The sequence below is a fragment of the Trichechus manatus genome, unplaced genomic scaffold (assembly GCF_000243295.1).
Source record: "Trichechus manatus latirostris isolate Lorelei unplaced genomic scaffold, TriManLat1.0 scaffold00171, whole genome shotgun sequence".
Lineage (NCBI taxonomy): Eukaryota > Metazoa > Chordata > Mammalia > Sirenia > Trichechidae > Trichechus > Trichechus manatus.
This window is the reverse complement of record NW_004444107.1, coordinates 5,223,926-5,240,692: the sequence shown is the minus strand read 5'-3', so window position 1 is coordinate 5,240,692 and position 16,767 is coordinate 5,223,926. Positions and strand designations below refer to the sequence as shown.

Sequence of the window (16,767 nt, the reverse complement as noted above, 5' to 3'; positions counted from 1 at the left end):
AATGAGAAGTATAAGGAAGCTGGTTGTTTTGTCCTACTTTTGCTAGACAAACTGATGAAGGAAAGAATGCGCTCAGGGCTTCAGAGTCAAGTCTCAAGCGCCGCATAAATGACCTCAAGGCTTCCAATTGTGCTTTGAAAGAAAGCCTTATTTCTTGTAATAACAGAGCCGAAATTGCTGAAAACCAAACCCAGAGTCTTATTGTAAGAGTGGCTGAATTACAACGCCAGCTCAATTGCAAACCTCGAGAGGTGTCTGAAGTTAAAGTAAGGGCGCTGATTGGGAAGAGGTGGAATCCTGAGACTTGGAATGGGGACATATTGGCAGATAATCAGAAAGCTGGGGACAATGAGCCTGCAAATTCTGTTGAGTCACTCCTGCCAGCAGAACCAGTCCCATCTGAAGAGATTACTTCATGTTTGTCTGCTAAACCACCCTGCCTAGAAAAACCATTAGCCCCTCCACTCCCATCTGAGGAGATTAGCCCTAGCCCAGCTGCCTCTAAAGAGCGCTTGCCTGAGTCATTGCCTGGAGCATCACCTGAGGCAGATGCTTTACAAGATAATGCTGAATGTTCTCAAAACAATTCCACACTACCGATTCTGGCTTCTAGACCTATAACTAGGCTTAGGTCCCAGTGAGCCGCAAAAAGTGAAATACAAAGTGTGACCTAGGAGGAGGTATGCTACACTCTAAAAGAACTACTTGAGTTGTCTAATATGTACAAACAGAAACCTGGGGAATATGTGTGGGAATGGCTATTAAGGGTGTGGGATAATGGTACAAGGAACATAAAGATGGATCAGTCTGAGTGTATTGATATGGGTCCACTGAGCACAGACTGTTTCTTCAGTGTTTCAGCTAGAGAAGTTAGGAAAGGATCTAATAGTTTATTTGGTTGGGTTGCTGAAGGATGGATTATGAGGTGGCCGACACTAAATCAAGTGGAAGTACCAGACCTGCCTTGGTATACTGTAGAAGAACGTATCCAAAGGCTTTGGGAAATTGGCATGCTAGAGTGGATTTATCAAGTTAGACCCACAGACCCACACATGGAGTGTCCAGATGACACACCTTTTACCACAACTGTGAGGAACAAATTTGTGAAGGGAGCTCCAGTATCCTTAAAGACTGCTGTGATTCCTATTTTATGTAAGTCAGATTTGACAGTGGAAACTGTCCTAACTGAATTAAGACACTTAACCAATGGGGCTGATTGGACCCCGTGGTAGTAGGGGCCAAGTGGCTGCACTCAGTCAACAAAGACAAGGTGGGCGTGGTTACAGTAATGGACAGGGGAGTCAAGCAGTAATCAGAATAGTCTGACTCATATGGACTTATGGCATTGGCTACTTACTCATGGTGTCCCTAGGAGTGAGATAGATAGGAAATCTACTATTTACTTGATCTATACAAACAGATGAATTCTAGGTCAGGTGAACAGCAGTCTAACTTGAATTGCCAGAATAGAGAGTCACGGTCCCTCAATCAATTCCCAGATTTGAGTGAGTTTAAAGACCCACAACCCCTTGAATGAAGAGGAGGCCAGGTCCCCTTGAGGAAGGACTCCAATACACTGCCAAAAATTTTTACTGTTAATCTTTCTCCCAGCCTTCCCCAAAGGGATCTACGGCCTTTTACAAGAGTGACTGTTCAGTGGGGAAAAGGAAATAATCAGACTTTTTGGGGATTACTGGATACTGGCTCTGAGCTGACACTAATTCCAGGAGACCCAAAACGTCACTGTGGCCCACCCATCAGAGTGGGGGCATGTGGAGGTCAAGTTATTAATGGAGTCTTGGCTCATGTATGTCTCACAGTAGGTCTCGTGGGTCCCTGAACCCGTCCTGTAGTGACTTCCCCAGTTCCAGAATGCATAATTGGAATAGATATACTCAGCAACTGGCAGAACCCCTACACTGGATCCCTGACAAATAGAGTAAGGGCTATTATGGTAGGGAAAGCCAAGTGGAAGCCATTAGAACCGCCCCTACCTAGGAAAATAGTAAACCAAAAGCAATAATGCATTCCTGGAGAGATTGCAGAGATTACTGCCACCATCAAGGACTTGAAGGATGCAGGGGTGGTGATTCCCACCACATCCCCACTCAACTCGCCTATTTGGCCTGTGCAAAAAACAGATGGATCTTGGAGAATGACAGTAGATTATCGAAAACTTAACCAGGTGGTGACTCCAATTGCAGCTGCTGTTCCAGATGTAATTTCACTGCTTGAGTAAATTAATACATCTCCTGGTACCTGGTATGCAGCTATAGATCTGGCTAATGCCTTTTTCTCCATACCTGTTTCGAAGGACCACCAGAAGCGGTTTGCCTTCAGCTGCAAGGCCAACAATACACCTTCACTTGCCTACCTCAGGGCTACATTAACTCTCCTGCCTTATGTCATAATTTAGTCCACAGGCACCTTGATCGCCTTTCCCTTCCACAAAACATCACACTGGCCCATTACATGGATGACATTATGCTGATTTGACCTAGTAAGGAAGAAGTGTTAATGACTCTGGACTTATTGGTAAAACGTTTGCATACTAGAGGGTGGGAGATTAATCCCACAAAAATTCAGGCACCTTCCACTTCAGTGAAATTTCTAGGGGTCCAGTGGTGTGGGGTTTGTCGAGACATTCCTTCTAAAGTGAAGGATAAGTTATTGCATCCTGCTGCTCTCACAACTAAAAAGGAGGCACAACGCCTAGTGGGCCTCTTTGGATTTTGGAGGCAACATATTCCTCATTTGGGTGTGCTACTCCAGCCTATTTATCAAGTGACTCGAAAAGCTGCTAGTTTTGAGTGGAGCCCAGAACAAGAGAAGAGAAGACTCTTGAACAGGTCCAGGCTGTCAGGCAAGTTGCTCTGCCACTTGGACCACATGATCCAGCTGATCCAATGGTGCTTGAAGTGTCAGTGGCAGATAGAGATGCTGTTTGGAGTCTTTGGCAGGCCCCTACTGGAGAATCACAGCACAGACCCTTAGGATTTTGGAGCAAAGCTCTGCTGTTCTCTGCAGATAACTACTCTCCTTTTGAGAAACAGCTTTTGACTTGTTACTGGGCCTTAGTACAGACTGAATGCTTAACCATGGGACACCAAGTAACCATGAGGCCTGAGCTGCCCATCATGAACTAGGTGTTGTCTGACCTACAGAACCATAAAGTTGCACATGCACAGCACTCCATCATTAAATGGAGGTGGTATATTCGCGATCAGGCTCGAGCAGGACCTGAAGGCACAAGTAAGTTGCATGAGGAAGTGGCCCAAATGCCCATGGTCTCCACTCCTGTCACATTACCTTCCATCTACTAGTCTGCACCTATGGCCTCATGGGGAGTTCCTTATGATCCGTTGACTGAGGAAGAGAAAACTCGTGCCTGGTTTACAGATGGTTCTGCGAGATATGCAGGCACCACTCGAAAGTGGACTGCGGCAGCACTACAGCCCCTTTCTGGGAACTCCCTGAAGGACAGTGGTGAAGGGAAATCCTCTCAATGGGCAGAACTTCAAACAATGCACCTGGTTGTTCACTTTGCTTGGAAGGAGAAATGGCCAGATGTGGGATTATATCCTGATTCATGGGCTGTGGCCAATGGTTTGGCTGGATGGTCAGGTACTTGGAAGGGACATGATTGGAAAATTGGAGACAAGGATTTATGGGTAAGAGGTATGTGGATAGACCTCTCCGAATGGGCTAAAGAAGTGAAGATATTTGTGTCTCATGTGAATGCTCACCAAAGGGTGACCTTAGCAGAGGATGATTTTAACAATCAAGTGGATAGGATGACGCGTTCTGGGGAAGCCAGTCATCCTTTTTCCCCAGCTACTCCTGTCATTGCTCAAAGGGCTCATGAACAAAGTGGCCGTGGTGGCAGGGATGGAGGTTATGCATGGGCCCAGCAGCATGCACTTCCACTCACCAAGGCTGACATTGCCACAGCCTCTGCTGAGTGCCTAATCTGCCAGCAGCAGAGACCAACACTGAGTCCCCAGTAAGGCACCATCCCTCGAGGTGATCAGCCAGCAACTTGGTGGCAAGTTGATTACATTGGACCACTTCCATCGTGGAGAGGGCAGCGTTTTGTCTTTACTGGAATAGACACTACTCTGGATATGGATTTGCCTTCCCTGCATGCAATGCTTCTGCCAGAACTACCATCCATGGACTTACAGAATGCCTTATCCCCTGTCATGGTATCCCACACAGCATTGCCTCAGATTAAGGGACTCAACTTCACAGCAAATGAAGTGTGGCGGTGGGCCCATGCTCATGGAATTCACTGGTCTTACCATGTTCCCCATCATCCTGAAGCAGCTGGCTTGATAGAACGATGGAATGGCCTTCTAAAGACACAATTACGGCATCAGCTAGGTGGCAATACCTTGTAGTGTTGGGGCAATGTTCTCCGGGAGGCTGTATATGCTTTAAACCAGCATCCAATATATGGTGCTGTTTCTCCCATAGCCAGGATTCACGGGTCCAGGAATCAAGGGGTGGAATTGGGAGTGGCACCACTCACTATTACCCCTAGTGACCCACTTGCAAGATTTTTGCTTCCTGTCCCCTCGACCTTATGCTCTGCAGGCCTAGAGGTCTTAGTTCCAAAGGGAGGAATGCTGCCACCTGGAGACACATCACTGATTCTATGGAACTGGAAGTTAAGAATGCCACCTGGCCACTTTGGGCTCCTTATGCCTCTGGCTCAACAGGCAAAGAAGGGAGTTACCATACTGACTGGTGTGATTGATCCTGATTACCAAGAGGAAATCAGACTGATACTACATAATGGAGGTAAAGAAGAGTATGTCTGGAATGCAGGAGATTTCTTGGGGCATCTCTTAGTACTACCATGCCCTGTGATTAAAGTCAATGGAAAACTACAGCAACCTAATTCTGACATGACTATTAATGACACAGACCCTTAAGGAATGAAGGTTTGGGTCACTCCACCAGGCAAAGAACCACAACCAGCTGAGGTGCTTGCTGAAGGCAAAGGGAATACAGAATGTGTGGTGGAAGAAGGTAGTTCTAAACACCAGTTACAGCCATGTGGCCAGTTGCAGAAACCGGGACTGTAATTGTTATGAGTATTTCTACTTTGTATGTGTGCATCAAATGTTTTTGTTTCCTTCACTTATAAAATATAAGTTGTAAAAGGGGCTAGTGTGTTTTCAGTTGTACGTGTGTTGTATCATGTTAGGTGCAAGTATGACTTTCTAATTGTCTTTATTCAGAGATTATGTATGGTTTAAGGAGATGTGTACGTGTGCCAAGTTGACAAGGGGTGGACTGTGATGGTTAAGATTGTGTGTCAACTTGGCTGGGCCATGATTCTCAGTGTTTTAATGCAGTCACTCCCATGATTGAATATACTGTGAGTAGCCAATCAGATGAAAGGGAGTCTCCTTGGGAGTGTGGCCCGCATCTGAATATCAGCAGATGTTCTGGCTTTTTGCTCTCTCTGGATCCTGCGGCTGCTTCCCCTCGTCTCATCTCCCATTCTTAGTACTTGAGTTGTTAGCTTATCTGCCGAACCTGGGATTCATCGATCTGCACAGCCTGTGAGCAGGAGCCCTGCTCTCCAACCTGCCGATCTTGGGCTTGCCAGCTTTTGCAGCTGTGTGACTTGGGAGAGGCCTCTACCCTGATCCACGGACTTTTGGACGTTATAGCCTCTACAGTCGTGTGAGCTGTGTCCTTGATAAAATCTCTCTGTATATATATATTTACACACTTTACCAGTTTTGCTTCTCTAGAGAACCCAGCCTAAGACACTAGGGCTCTGCTGTTTATATCTTGCAACTTCCTAGAAGCTTCCTTCAACTTGGATGACTCTTACTAGCCACCCAGCCTGTGAGAACAAGCTCAAACATTTAATTCTCCAATATTCTTACTTGTCTTATCCTCCAACCTTGGACAATCCATAAGCATTCTCTTCAGATAAATAGTAGGGGAATAGGTGCTTCTGCATAAAGATGGAGAAGATAGATCACAACCAAATAAAGCCAGTCTTACAATCATGTAAAGAAATATCAAACCTTGATTCTAAAATTTATTAATGAAAACCAAACATCCCAAAACAATAACAAAAAGGGTTAAAATGGTCAAAGGTATGCATAGGCAACACAGAGAGGAAAACCAATATAACCAATAAAAATAAAGTTGTTCATTCTCTCTAGTGCTCAGGAAAATACAAATTAAAGCAATAATGAGATACAGTTTTATACCCATCATAATGATAAACATTAAACAGCCTAATAATACAAGGAGCTGGTTAGGATGAGAAGGTAGCAGTAAGTCTTATGCGTTGCTGGTAAAGGTATAAATTTCTGTAATCCCTTTGAAGATTTCACCAGAAAACCTCTTACACATGTGTACAAGGAAACATATACAAAGATGTTCATTCTAGATTGTTTGAAATAGCAAAAAATTGCAAAAACTCCACAAACATCTATCATCTGGAGATCAAAAGAATTTTTAGTGTGGAGTACAATATTGTATATAAATGAATGAACCAGATGTATATGAATTGACTGGATACAATGCAAGCTGCATAATGATGCATATTATATGATATTATACTTACGTAACCTTTTTGAAACAGAAGTATTGTGTCTTGTTTATAGAGTCATATATTTGGTAAGACTATAATGATAGTGGTTGACTCTGGGGAGGAGGGAGAAGGGAAACAAAACATAATTTTCTCTTAATTTAATTTTTTTAAAAAGAAAACATCATGAATTATTAACAATCAGTAATTCTGTATCTGTGCTTTTAAAGTGTTTGTCCCTGGGCCAGCAAGCAGCATTTGGCATCACCTGAGAACTTTTAGAAATACAAATTTCTGGGCCCCGCCCATATCTACTGAAGCTGAAACTGTGAGGATAGAGTCCAGCAAGCTGCTTTAACAAGCCCCCAGTAATCTAGTGCACATTACCACTGCCCTAGATGTGAAAGATATGTGTGTTTACTATCTTCTTGTCTGTGATTTTCTACATTTTTAAACTTCTAAATTAAAAAGTAATAGTCCTGAGCTTTCTTTCCCTCTCTCCCAAAGTTCTTTTAGGCTATCCCTTTCAAGTGCATAATTAAAAGGCTTTTTGAAAACATAACCTTCTTCCTGTCAAAGAAAGCCCTCTGATTTGAGCAGTTTTCTTTATATCAAGCAAAAGGTAGAGAAAAAAATGGGCAGATGTAAATAACTATTATTTGAATGTGAATTGTCCAGTAACTACATCACTCTAAAGGAAAAAAATATTGATTCCCTCTGTCAGGGGATCAATTTGTGATCTCCTTCTCCCATCATCATCATCAACAAAAATATCTACTAAGCTTTGAGTGCATTCAGAACAAGGTTAAGTCTCTATGCTACTCCAATGCATTAAGATACAGATCATATCCTTAGAAAACAATCTTGTGGGAGAATCGGGATAACAGCAGAGAAGATAAGGTTACATAGAACACGTCATTGTCATACATATGGTATACACAACTGCACATTTCAGAGGGGTGGGCATGAAGGGCAGTCGTTTTGGAGACTCAACCCTAGTACAGGTGATGGAAGGCAGTATTTCAAGGAATGATGTGAACAAAGGTCATTGTAGCATTGTAATCCAAAGGCCCATGTAAGTGATCTTAATTAGCTGAGGGTGTGGAAAATTAGGCAAAGTCTTCAATTCTTATCCTGTGAGTGGATGGAACCATTAAAAACTTTGGACTAATGAGGTGATCTCTATGTGCCAAGCAGTGTCCCAAGAAGATAAGTCTGGCTTAAGTGTCAAAGATGGACTTAAGGCAAGAAGGCAGTTAGGAATGAGATGTCAGACCTTCAAAAAAAGTGAGGATTTAGATGATGAAAACAGAAGATGTAATATTGGGTAAGGAAAAGTGAGAAAGCAATGAAAGAATGTGAGAATAATAGTTCTAATGGAATGTATTAGTTTCCTATTGCTGCTATAACAAATTTAGTGGCTTAAAACAACACAAATTTATTATCTTTGAGTTCTGGAGGTCAGAATTCTAAAGTAGTTCTCACTAGGCTAAAATCAGGGTGTCAGCAGAGCTTGTTCCTTTGTGATTTCTCTGGGAGAGCATGTGTTCTCTTGCTTTTTTCAGCTTCTAAAGCTGCTTACATTCATTGGCATGGCCCCTTACTCCATCTTCAAAGCAGCAGTGTAGCATGCTCAAATATGTTTTTGACTTTGACTCTCCTGTCTCACTTTTATAAAGATCCTGTGATTCCAGATAATCCAGGATAAAACAACAAAAAAAAAACAAAACAAAACCTGTTGCCTTCAAGTCAGCTTCGACTCATAGCCGTCCTATAGGACAGAGTAGAACTGCCGCATAGGGTTTTCAAGGCTATAATCTTTATGGAAGCAGAATATCATATCTTTCTTCTGCAGAGCAGCTTGAGGATTTGAACCACTGACCCTTCAGTTTGTAGCTGAGTGCTTTATCACTGTACCACAGGGGCTCCTTAATCCAGGATAACCTCCCCATTTTAAAAACCTTAACTTAATCATATCTGCAAACTCCCTTTTAACATTTAAGGTAACATATTCACAGGTTCTTGGGATTAGAATGTGAGCAACTTTGGTGGGGAGACCATTATTTTACCTGCCACATGGACTACCACATCACATAATTTTATAACTACCACGTCATAATTTGGTGATTGCTTAGGATTTGGAAGAGAGGTAAAAAAAAGACTTGGTTAGTCACGCCAACCCTCTCATTTTCAGTTTGCTCATCAGTAAAACAGAGGTGGGAAAGGATATGGGAGTGGATTACCTTCCAAGCCTAACAATCTCTGACTAGAATGTCAGCTCCAGGAGGACAGGGATTTTTATCTATTATGTTCACTACTCTATCTCCACTGTCTAGACCAGTGTCTGGTATGTAGTAGACAATTATTTATTGAATAAAATATTTGTTGCTGAATGAATGAGTGAGTCAAGAAAAAGCTTGAAAAGAGCACTGGGGAGAATTCTCCAATGGCTCCTGGCATGGTATTAAGTTCTCGTTTTCTTGGTGATGTATGGTGTTTGGCTCAAGTTATGGACTGTCTAGAGTCCTGCCATTTGTATGGAGACATTTTACTGGGTAGGGAGAGGGATAGCTAAGATCAGTAGAGTCTGTTCCTCTCCTCCCTCCCCACCCCCACTTTTAGTCTCTACTGTAAGCATCTTCTGGAATGGGAAATGGGGAAATGTATTGGGATTGATGTATGGCCTCAGTAAGTGTCTGGGGCAGCTGCTGATTGAAGAAATTGCTCACTATGGCAATGATCACCAGCTGTCACATTCCACACTGCTTATCCAGTGAGAGTCGAGTCTTGCCCTTTGCATTCCTAAAGGTACAGTCTACCCTGTGAGGATATAATACCCATTTATGCTGTGGAAAATGCCAGCAAAATAGAAAACAGGGAGGCTCCTTTGTGTTTAAAGAAAAAAAAAAAGCATAGAGTACCAGCATCTGAGGGTACAGGTACCCAGCAGGTAGGAAGAAGTGAAGGGGCTTTCTGATATGGAAGCTAACATTTTTAGGAGCTTTGCCTCCCAGATATGAAATCTGCCATATACTTATGTTATCTTTGAAAATTGACATTTAAAAACCTGTGGTTAGCAGCTACTTGGCTTGAAGAAAATGAACTAATTTGTTTAAAGCAGCAATAGATGAAAGAAGAAGGAAGGCCGTTATATGTTTACAAGAGGGACAGAGTCCTGGTTTTGCTCGAGATTTGAAGAGTTAGACTGCTCTTTGTATTTTACTGACTGTGACGTTGGACACACAATATGCCTTTTCTTCTATTTCCTCACATAAAATACTTAACCCAAGGTAGTGCTGTTTTTAAAATGTCATCCTTCTGGGGTGGAGGCACGTATATGTATTAGATATAATTTTCTGGCCTAATAGTCTCTTAAAAGAGCTTGACTGTTTTTTGTTGTTTTTTTTAAAAAATACCATTTATGTTTAATCAATCATCTCTTAAACAAATTAATCTCTTGTGTATCAATCTATAAAGTCATTACTGAGGGAAATAATTTGTTTACCAGAAAGGGTGAAAAATTCATTGTTGGAAGCCGTAATTCCATCAAGTTGCCAAATGGTAAATATCTTGCTCTAAAATCTAAGGGAAAAAATTAAACGTAGCATTAAAGACCTGGTGTTCAGGGGATATATGGTTTTGAAGCATATAAACAAGGCTTCTGGTCAGTTTGCCAGATGGAACAGGTGTAGAAGCATTAGAAGAATACCACCCCCCCATCCCCCGCCCTGTGCTCCAAGCAGTAAAAGTGGTAGATAAAATTTCACCAAAAACAAAATTTTATACACATACATGCACATATGTATATATATATACACACACACATATATACCACTAAACCCACTGCCATTGAGTCAATTTCAACTCATAACGACCCCAAAGGATTTCCAAGGCTGTAAATTGGAAGCAAACTGCCATATTTTTCTCTCCTGGAGCTGTTGATGGTTTTGAACTGCTGACCTTTTGCTTAGCAGTCTGGCATTGTAACCACTGCACCACCATGGAAATGTGGGTATATATATACACACACACACACACACACACACACTCAAAAATGAAGAAACGGAAGACTCCAGGTGTGCCAGAAACAAAGAAGAGAATCCAAGGAAATGAAAATGAGTGAAACCAAAAGCCAAATGGATTCATGGAGCTATGAGTTTCAGGTGTAGCCTCTGTGTTTGAGGTTAACATCTGCCTGAGACGTTAATGCCTGTCCATGACACAGAGATGATGACAGAAGGCGAAGGGGGGTGGGGGAGAAGCTGGAACCAAACTCCTGTGGAAAGTCTAGATCTGTGAAGGTTCCATCTATGAAACTGGTCCTAGCAAAACTCCACCAGCAGCCAGGAGAAGCAGCAAGGGAGCTTGCCTTCTGCCTTTGGGTGAGGGAGAAAAAAGAGACACCTGTGAACCATCAGATCACACCACCAGTGTAGAACAAAGACAAACAGGGACTCACTGTGTGTAGACACCTCATGACTGAGGGAACACGGGACTCCCATGGAAAACAGTCCCTGCTAAGGATGACCTCACAGTCAAAACTGTAAACAGTGAGAAAACAGTCACCGTGAAAGAGAGTTTGCAGATGCAACAAATAGGAGAACTTGTCTCCCAAGAATTAGAGATGGTAGAAAAATCTGAAAGAGACTTTAAAATAGGTATGTTCAAAGAGATAAAGGGAGGAAACAGGCAAATATTTAAAGGGAAAGAAGAAGAAAGACCAAACAAACTTGGAAAAAAAAGAATTAAATAGAAGTTCTGGAAGTGAAAAATAGTTATTAAACTACGTGAACACTATTGTGTTGGTTGAAAATTGTGAGTAATGGAGTCTACTCGATATAGTTTCAGGGACATTGTTCTTGTAACCAGAAAGAAAACTTTTCAGCCTACAGTTAGAAATAATGCTTATCCTATAAACATTCCTAAGTGTAAAACATGCAGATTAAAGCTTAAGTTGTACACTAGTGCAAATGACTGACTTAGTCTTTTTAGGGATATAGATTTTAATAAAGGGAATAGCTCTAGGGACTATCCCCTTTTCTGCTGAAGAAGCCTTGTTTTAAGTGCTCTTCTACTTAAATGAAGATGCTGCCAACCCATTGGGAACAGGCCATGCTTGGGTTTTGCTTTTCTATTCAGAATTGATGCTTACTGACCCATCAACAAACATTTATACCCTCTTCCTTTCCAACTCTCCCCTTCCACCCCAAGTCATTGTTCAGTCACCCAGCGTAGAGATCATTGACCTAGTTAAGGGTATCTGCAGCCTGCAGACGTGGACCACATAATTGGCCCCCACAGTCTTTGACCTCACTTTCAAAGGACTCTAATAACCTAAGCTGACCGACTTTGTTACTTTTACTAGACTTGATTTCAGAAAGTACATTATGTAGGTGTTTTTCCTCTTTTTTTTCTCTTTATCACTCTCACTGTCAATTTGTGGTAATATAATGATAGTCTAATATATAGTTTAATTATTGGTCATTTAGTAAGCAGCTGACTTTCTGTCCATTTATGTTTTTGAGTGAACAGGAGTCTGTCTCCTTACTTGCTTGCTTTGTTCATTGCCTCAGACAGCTCTAGTTACAAATATAGCATATCAATATGTGCTTTTTAGGCTGTTTAATTATCTAAGGAGTTTTCATAACAGTCTCTATATCTGTTTTAAACTCATCTTCCTTAAAATGAAGATTTAAAATTTAGGTCTTTCTTTTGTAAAACTATTTCTAAAACATGAAACTCAAATGTCACTGTTTCTGGGGCGCCTTCTCTTTTACCCATACTAGGTATCCCTTCTGTGTTCCTAGAAATCTGTGGGCATGTGTGTCATAAAACTGATCACGCTGTCCTACTGTGCTATAAGTGTATGTTATGTATCACTCATTCTTGATTCTAAGCTCCTTCAGGGTTGTCTATGGCTACTAACTAAAAGATCAGAAGTTTGAATCCACCAGCTGCTCCTTGGAAACCCCATGGGGCAGTTCTGTTCTGTCCTATAGGGTCACTATGAGTCAGAATTGACTCGATGGCAACGGGTGTTGTTGGTTTTTTTTTTTTTTTTTGCACTTAGTGGGCACTTCATTGTTTAGTGAATGCATGAGTGAATGGATGGATAAACACTTAAAATAAACCTAGTTATACTGGTGCCACCATGTATTAGACCTCATTGACCCTCAAGTGGTTCTTATCAATTGTATTTCAAGGGAGCTTGCCTATCCACACTCCAGACATTTTTTAACATGAGACTAAAGCTTTCCTAGGCACTTAGCCATTGAGATTGGTGCATATAGAAGTCCGTTAGCTCTTTCCAAGAGCTAAAATTATACAAAGAATAAGGAATAGATGAACTAAGGGCATTAAAAAGTACTGGATAATTGGATACTTCTGCTTTGTATGTCAATCCTTTTACTCTGTATTTGAAAAAATGAGGGAGGAGTTGTTGAGAAGACCAGAAAACTGCATCAGATAAGAATGCATTTTCCCCCTTCCTTGTTCTGCTATCCTAGATTGGACTTTTTATCCTTTTCTTAAAGCTAAGGGAGTAGAGCAAGCTGAGAATTTAGAAAGCAAGGATGAACCATCCATACAAAACTAAGGACTTCATATTTTTAAAATGGAACCATTTAGGAGATAATATTATGCCACTGATACTAAATTGCAGAAGGAAAGGAAGTACAGAATTTATCAGCAGTATAGAGGAGGCAAAAGCAAGTTGAAACCTTTAGGTAATATCTCAAACTAAAGTTGGAAGTAAATGAGTAAGTAAAACGTATTTTCAAGCACAAAATTGAGAGGTTCTTAAAGTCTTGCTAAATCTTTTTGTTGAAACTTAAGGCATATTCACAGACAGAGTTTAGCTTAGTCTCCTTAAGGTATAGTTCATCTTCCAGATACTGCTGATGTATTTGAAATAAGACTTAGACTGTTAATTCCTGTTTTGATTTTTCAATAACCTCTTTCCCCAAAAAGAAGTCTGTTGAAGATAAAATAGTTTTCAAGAAAGAAGTTGGACTACATCCTTACAGTAAGAATTATTTTTGCCCAGTGGTCCTCCTGCATTTTAATATCTGTGACTGGTCACTGGGTTCTGTTTCATTTTTAGTAAAAGAGCATTTAGCCCCTTTGAAAAGAATATTTGAAACCAATATGAATGTTCATTTTATCATATATTTTATTTGCAATGTAATAGAAATTTGGTGTTTATTTTTTTATTCAAAAGCTATAGAAAATATTCAGTTAACATGTGACTGCCTGTAATTTTATTCTAAATGCAGGGTGAAACCACAAAATCAATTAAGGTTTGGATGCCAAGAAGTTCATTAGGAAAAAGAGTGTAGTAAATGATGTAGAACTAGTTCAAATGCTGGGGGGGGGGGGGGGGGGGGGGGATTGTTTTCATATTGTTGCTTAGTGTTATTTTAAAGCATGTGGATTTAGAAATTGCTCTAAAAACACTCTTTGGTGAATTTATAACAATAATTTCATTCAACAGAACACTTACCACCTTTCTTATACCAGGTTGTTGGTGTAGCTCAGGCTATCAACAAGAAATCTGGAAATGGTGGGACATTCACGGAAAAAGATGAAAAGGTACAAAAACCTGTGTCTGGTATGATGCCAATTGCTGTTGAGTCGACTTCAACTCATGGTGACCCCATGTGTGTCATAGTAGAACTATGCTCTGTAGGGTTTTCAAGGGCTGATTTTTCAGAAGTAGATCACCAGGCCTTTCTTCTGAGGCAGCTCTGGGCAGACTTGAACTTGCAACCTTTCAGTTATCAGCCAAGTACGTTAACTGTTTGTACCGCCCAGGTACTCCTCCTTATATAAAAACCCAAACCCACTGCCGTTGAGTCGATTCCGACTCACAGCGACCTTCTAGGACAGAGTAGAACTGCCCCATAGGGTTTCCAAGGAGCACCTGGTGGATTCGAACTGCCGACCTTTTGGTTAGCAGCCAAAGTCTTAACCATTATGCCACCAGGGTTTCCCCTCCGTATATAGACCTCTAGAATTAGTTCCTGAAATGGTTGATCATGAAAAACAGTGTTTTTAAAAACTGTCCGACATGTTTGGAAGTTTATATTTCCTGTCACTAAATACAGTGCCACCTTGACTCCAGGGTACCTGTGTTACTCAATTCCTGCTTCTCCAGCAGAAACCTGGCTACTGTGCAAGCAGGCCACCACTGGGGCTGTGTGCATGTTAGGGCCACACAGAGGGTGACTCAGGGTGTTTTAACACTCTCATTTACCTTTCATCACTGCTGTAAAGACATTCGACCTGAAGTAAAAAATCCCAAAAGCACTGCTCCAAGTTCAGTACTCCAGGTTGGCTAAAAATTGGAATTGCCTCTTGGTGAGGCAAATTTCAGAATGTTTTATAAGCTTTGCACACCGATGGTGGGGCACCAAGCTGAGAATTCAGGCTAGACCATGTGAATTTCACTTCAGAAAGGGAGGCGGTCAGCATTATTTTATGACTTTTCTCATCCAACTCTGAAGGAATACATTCTGCACACCAAATTGACAGGCTTTCCGGGACGGAAGCCCTTAAATCTGTTTATAACTTCATTCTGTCAGTAGATTTTATTATTTCACCTACTGAATCTGTCATTATATGTATATCATAGAGCCCACTAAATTCTTCCTATTCCAAGCCCATTGCTGTTTATGTTGTGTTCTCCAAAAATTAGTAGGAGCTTTGAATTTGGAAAGTATTCAAACAAGACATCATTATTTTTGTCTCCGTGTTGTAGGTTGGATTGGCACCTGTATTGGTCTCCATATTTTAATTGCTTCAGAATATAGAAAGTACCTTTTTTAAATCAGAGTACTAGACATCTAGCCTCCTGTTCTGTTAATGGCACCTGAGAATATTTGGTGGGAAAACATGATGCCAGATTGACTTCTATTCTATTATTGGTTTATAGTTCATTAATATAAATTCTTCTTAAATTTATTTACCTTTTTTGGTTCTATCACCTCTTGGCAAGATAAATCCATAACTGTGAATAAAGTATGGTATTCTAAAGATTTACTTTAATCAATGATTAATATAATTGTGAGCACATTACACTAGTATAGTATACTAAGGATAATAAATCATGTTAAAAAGAACATATTTAAAGTTATACAATATTTGAAACTTTATATGGGGCTATTATTGCCAATATTCTATTAACAAGTATGTGAACTTCCATTTGCCCCAGTAATAAGTTATTTATAGTCTCAGCATAGGTCCAGGTCTTAATACCATGCAGAGACTACACCATATTGCAATTTTAAATGCTATAAAGAGGTCTGCGTCTTAGCTCCTCCCCTCTTTCTCCTTATTCATTTACACCAAACATCTGACCTTAGGGGAGTGTGTTAAGACGTGTCATCTACTAGTGGTGCCATTTAGCTGAGACTTGGTTTGCATCAATTCCTAATTTTAAAAGTTTATGCAGAACAGACACCTACACTTTTAGCTTTCTAATACGTATTTCGACTCTGAATATTTTTGGATGCCTTTTGTGTTTCAGGAAACTTAACTAGACAGTTTTATGGACAATTCTTATTTGGTTGTTGTCTTATTTATCTGTTTTCTAGGACTTTGCTGCTTATTTGGCATTTTGTGGTATTGTTCTTCATAATGCTCAACTCTATGAGACTTCATTGCTGGAAAACAAGAGAAATCAGGTAAGACTTGGTTACTAAAGAGGGAGTATAGAGATCTTTAAAAAATTTTTGTTAAAATTTTTATCTAAGTAATATATATGCATGGTTAAAATTTCAAATAGATTCAGCTTCTAAATCTCTTTCTTCTGATAGTTATTTTAGCTGTTTCTTCTCAAAGTTATTTCCATTTTCTATTTTCCATGCTCAGTTGCATTATCACTGTTAGACAATAGTTACTTACTTGAAAGATGAAAATTTACCTGACTTCCACCACCCCTTACTTGCCGTTACCTTATCCTACCAGTATCATTATGTCATTGTTTTAAGTTACTGGTTGGGTTGCATTCGTGATGTTAAACGTTATAGTGCATGTATGCTTTTATTTGGTGCTCTGTCAACTCTAGACATCATCCCTCAATTTTCATACTTTATAAGGTGAGAATCTTAGCATTGCTAAACTTCCCTGCGTCTCTCCTTCCCAACTACCACTCCTTACCCCCATTTGTGCCATCTGGATTTTTTCTTTTATATTGCTCAAATTGA

At 40.6% G+C, this 16,767-nt stretch overlaps 1 protein-coding gene across 5 annotated transcripts in view; it reads left to right on the top strand.

The window, feature by feature from the left end:
* PDE5A (phosphodiesterase 5A) overlaps positions 1-16,767 on the top strand; it is a 174,114-nt gene that overhangs the window by 67,222 nt on the left and 90,125 nt on the right. For all 5 annotated transcript variants that reach the window (XM_023741104.1, XM_023741106.1, XM_004386810.1 and 2 more), the window contains exons 4-5: positions 14,081-14,152; positions 16,156-16,245. In XM_023741104.1, the coding sequence (XP_023596872.1) occupies positions 14,081-14,152; positions 16,156-16,245 (162 nt within the window). The remainder of the gene's footprint in view (positions 1-14,080; positions 14,153-16,155; positions 16,246-16,767) is intronic.